Source organism: Ailuropoda melanoleuca, chromosome 1 (assembly GCF_002007445.2).
Source record: "Ailuropoda melanoleuca isolate Jingjing chromosome 1, ASM200744v2, whole genome shotgun sequence".
NCBI lineage: Eukaryota > Metazoa > Chordata > Mammalia > Carnivora > Ursidae > Ailuropoda > Ailuropoda melanoleuca.
In genome coordinates this window covers 75,379,424-75,383,470 of record NC_048218.1, presented here as the reverse complement: position 1 = coordinate 75,383,470, position 4,047 = coordinate 75,379,424, and the positions used below count along the sequence as shown (strand labels likewise).

Below are 4,047 nucleotides of genomic sequence, written 5' to 3'. Positions count from 1 at the left end.
ATGGTTTTTTTTTTTTTTTTTTTTTTTTTTTTTTTTGCTTATGGGTTAGGTCAAATAGCAATAGTAGATACATTCTAAATTTTAAATGTTTTTTTCTTACTAATAAGGAAATTAAGACTAGAATGAAGAAGTGGTTTGCCCAAGGGCAATATAAAATTAAGAATCCAGGATAAGATCTATATGGAAAACTGTATTATGGGGAAAGACTACAGGCTTCTCTATCTTCATTGAATCATCACTGTTGTGTTAGTCCTTTAAAGCAAAGATTGGTCTCCTCATGGACAAATGGGAAACAATGATCACTTTATATAGTATGCTTCATAGTTTGAATTGATATTGGAGTATATCTAATAAGAGTCTTAATTTAGATTAGTGGCCAGTTGCCTAAGAAACAGATTTGGATCTCACTGTGAATAAGATTTTATTTCCAATGTTCTTTTTTACTGTAATACAGAAAGTGGAGTTACTGTGGGTAAGTCATTTACCTTCTGTGATACCTTCTTTGACTTAGCTAATACATTTATATTAGAAAGAAATCATGGAAATAAAAGAACTTATTGGAAATACAAAGATATGAGCTTTCTTACTTCATTTCCTTGCTTATTTCTCTGTTTAGAATTCTCCCTGAATTACCCTCCTCTTAATCCAATTCAAATTGACTTTACCAAAAGAAGGAATTTTTCTTTTACTTACTTAACTTAAAAGTTCAGGGTCAGGAGCACCTGGGTGGCTCAGTCCTTAAGCATCTGCCTTTGGCTCAGGGCGTGATCCCAGGATCCTGGGATCGAGCCCCGCATCAGGTTCCCTGCTCTGCTGGGAGCCTGCTTCTTCCTCTCCCACTCCTCCAGCTTGTGTTCCCTCTCTTGCTGGCTGTCTCTCTCTCTGTCAAATAAATAAATAAAATCTTAAAAAAAAAATAAAGTTCAGGGTCGGCTGATCTAGTAATTTGAATGGCTTTGCCAAGAATTCATCTTTCTTTACGTCTTAGTTCTTTCACTTTTGTGGGCTTCTTTCTCAGTGAGGTTGTCACTGTGTGTGGCAAAATTACCATGTATACCTCCAGGCTTGTATTCTATCAGTTTTATAAAAACACTGGTCATGTGCCCATCCTGAACCAATCTCTGTGACCAGAGAAATGGACTCCTCTGATTGGTTAGGCCTGAGCCATATGCTAAAGTCAGCGCCACTTAAACTATGTGGGCTAAATGGAATAGGGTGGTTCTCTGAAGAACAAAGGAGGTACTCTTGTTGGAAGAAGAATCTCAAGTGGTGGAAATGATGCTAGGTTGGAAAAAACAACAGCTGTTGACTAGGCCCTTCCTAACCCCATTTCACCTAATGAAACCCCATGAACCCTTTAAGGATTGTCTCTAGAGTTTCCTTTTGAAGCCATTTCTGATCATCTCACTACGTATGATTTCTACCTCTTTTGTGTTCCCTTACCATCTTGTGCCTCTTTTGCTGTTTATTTTCACAAACATTTGTATAATCATTACAAGTTCATTTCTTAGGGGCACCTGGGTGGCTCAGTTGGTTGAGCATCTGACTCTTGATTTCGGCTCAGGTCATGATCTTGGGGTCATGGGATTGAGCCCCACCTCGGACTCCATGCTTAGCACCAAGGTCTGCTTATCCCTTCCCTCTGCTCCTACCCCACTCTCTCTGTCTCTCTCAAATAAATAAACAAAATCTTTTTTAAAAAGTTCATTTCTTAGATTATTATAGTATCACTTCTTTGGAGACAGAGACGACATCTTACTTGTCATTCATCTTCAGCAGCAGCCAACAGGTGTCTGATTCATAATAGACTATCAGCAAATATTTATTAAACTGACTTCTTAATGTTGTACAAATTATGAAGGATGAAAAATAAACAGGATGAGGAAGATAATTTCGCTATGTACATAATTTATTGGCTGACTAATTTATTAAAAGACTAACAGAAGCAGTGTTGACAATTCTGAGAAGTGATTTCTATATAAGTAAGGATAGTTGCAGCCCTAGGAGAGTGGTCAGCTTTGGTGAAGACTGGCTGGGGAGGAAGTATCTCTGGACCTACTCTACATTCACTAACTCTGTGCCTTCTTTTCCTCTTCAGTTGTCCGGGTTCACGTCTAAACTTGTTCCAGCTATCCAGAATGCCCACAAGAATTCCACTGGATCTGGAAGAGGAAAGGGGCTGATGGTGCTAACTGAACCAATTTTGATTGAGACCTACACGGGGCTGATGTCATTCATTGGAAACCGCAACAAACTTGGCTATTCCCTTGCCCGTGGGAGTATTGGTTTTTGAGACTCATTTTGGTGTATAAGTATGTCATCCATCAGTATATCTTTATTGAATATTCTGTTTCAGACCACTATATTTTTGGACTGAAACAATTACTTTTAAATACTACTATATGATTTTGAATACTTAGTGTCTTAGGAAATCTAAAAGCTTGATTAGACTGATAGATGCATACCTCAGACCTCATACATGAATAATCAAATTTCCTAAAACCAGAAAATGCACTCTCTTAAGCTCATTAAATAATGTTATCAATGAATCATAAACTGAGGGCACACTCTTTGGGTTCTTATTCATCTGTCCTTTAAAGTAGGCATTTTCTGGATCTTGATCTAGAGTCCTTTGATTCTGATCTTCTCTTTCACTGGGGTCTGACTGTATTATTTTAGCTACTCTTTTTATGAGGATGACTTCCAAATCCATATTTCTATCCCTGAGATTTCTTCAAGGTTCAATTTTGCATTTCTTTCTGCTGATCATCTATACCAGTGTTCCAGTGGGCATTCACATTCAGCATCTTCAAAACCCTGGGTTCTCTGTGGCATTTTTATGGTTCCAGTCATTGTCCTTGAAATCCATCAGTTTTGATATATCTAAATTCCTTGCCAAATAATTTCATATGGTGGCTTTCTTAGTCTCTTTGGGCTGTTATTACAAAATACCACACACTGAGTGGCTTACAAAAAACAGAAATGTATTTCTCACAGTTCTGGAGGCTGGAATTCAGAGCAGGGTGCCAGCCTAGTCAGGTGAGGGCCCTCTTCCCAGGTTATAGACTTCTCATCATACCTTCATATGGTAGAGGGGCAAGAGGGTTCTTTTGTGCTTCTTTTATAAGGGCATTAATCTTATTCATGACAGCGCTGCTTTTATGACTGAATCACTTCTCAGAGGCCCCACTTCTTAATACCATCACATTGGGGTTTAGGATTTCTGCATATGAATTTTGGGGGGTCACAAACTGTCAGACCATAGCAGTACCAAACTTATGTGTGGCTTAGCATTGTACCCCAATGCCCAGATGTCAAGCTTAAAGTGCATTCTTCTTTGAAAATTGTTCATGAACTTCGCCATTCCATTTTCACAGGTATATATTATTCGATCAAGTGTTGAATTCTGTTCCCCTGCATAATTTTGCCATAGCCTTTTACTTGGGATCTTTGATCCGAGGCTGACTCTATTCTAATCCATCTTGCATTTGGTTGCCAGATTTCTAACGCACAATTTGACACTATCACTCCCTGTTCAAGAACTTTTAACGTCTCAATTTCCGTATTTTTTTTTAAAGATTTTATTTATTTATTTGACAGAGCGACAGCCAGCGAGAGAGGGAACACAAGCAGGGGGAGTGGGAGAAGAAGAAGCAGGCTCCCAGCGGAGGAGCCTGATGCAGGGCTTGATCCCAGAACGTGGGGATCATGCCCTGAGCCGAAGGCAGATGCTTAACGACTGTGCTACCCAGGTGCCCTAATTTCCATAGTTTTTGTTCAAACATTTATTTCATTTTATTTTCTAGGAAAGCAGACCCTTTCCTTCTATTGAAATCTGTTTTGGACTCCTAATGTGTAAAACAGAAGTGAAGCCACTAAGATTGAAGTGGACATGGGAATGCCTCAGGATTCCTCTTTTTTGGGGTCTCAGAGGTGTGCCCTGTGGAATGATGATGGGTCCTGGAACGCTTTGAGGAGCATGTATTCAAAAATACTCTCCTACCTTATTATGTTTCCTTTGTTCTTTTCTCTTTTTCTTTCCCTGAT

General features: G+C 39.0%; 1 protein-coding gene across 2 annotated transcripts in view; it reads left to right on the top strand.

Annotated features, from left to right (window-relative positions):
* The window catches only part of TPRG1 (tumor protein p63 regulated 1), a 146,915-nt gene extending 143,288 nt beyond the window's left edge, over positions 1 to 3,627 (top strand). For both annotated transcript variants that reach the window (XM_019794748.2, XM_019794747.2), the window contains exon 6: positions 2,099 to 3,627. In XM_019794748.2, the coding sequence (XP_019650307.1) occupies positions 2,099 to 2,293 (195 nt within the window). In that variant the 3' untranslated portion in view covers positions 2,294 to 3,627. The remainder of the gene's footprint in view (positions 1 to 2,098) is intronic.
* The last annotated feature ends 420 nt before the right edge of the window (positions 3,628 to 4,047 follow it).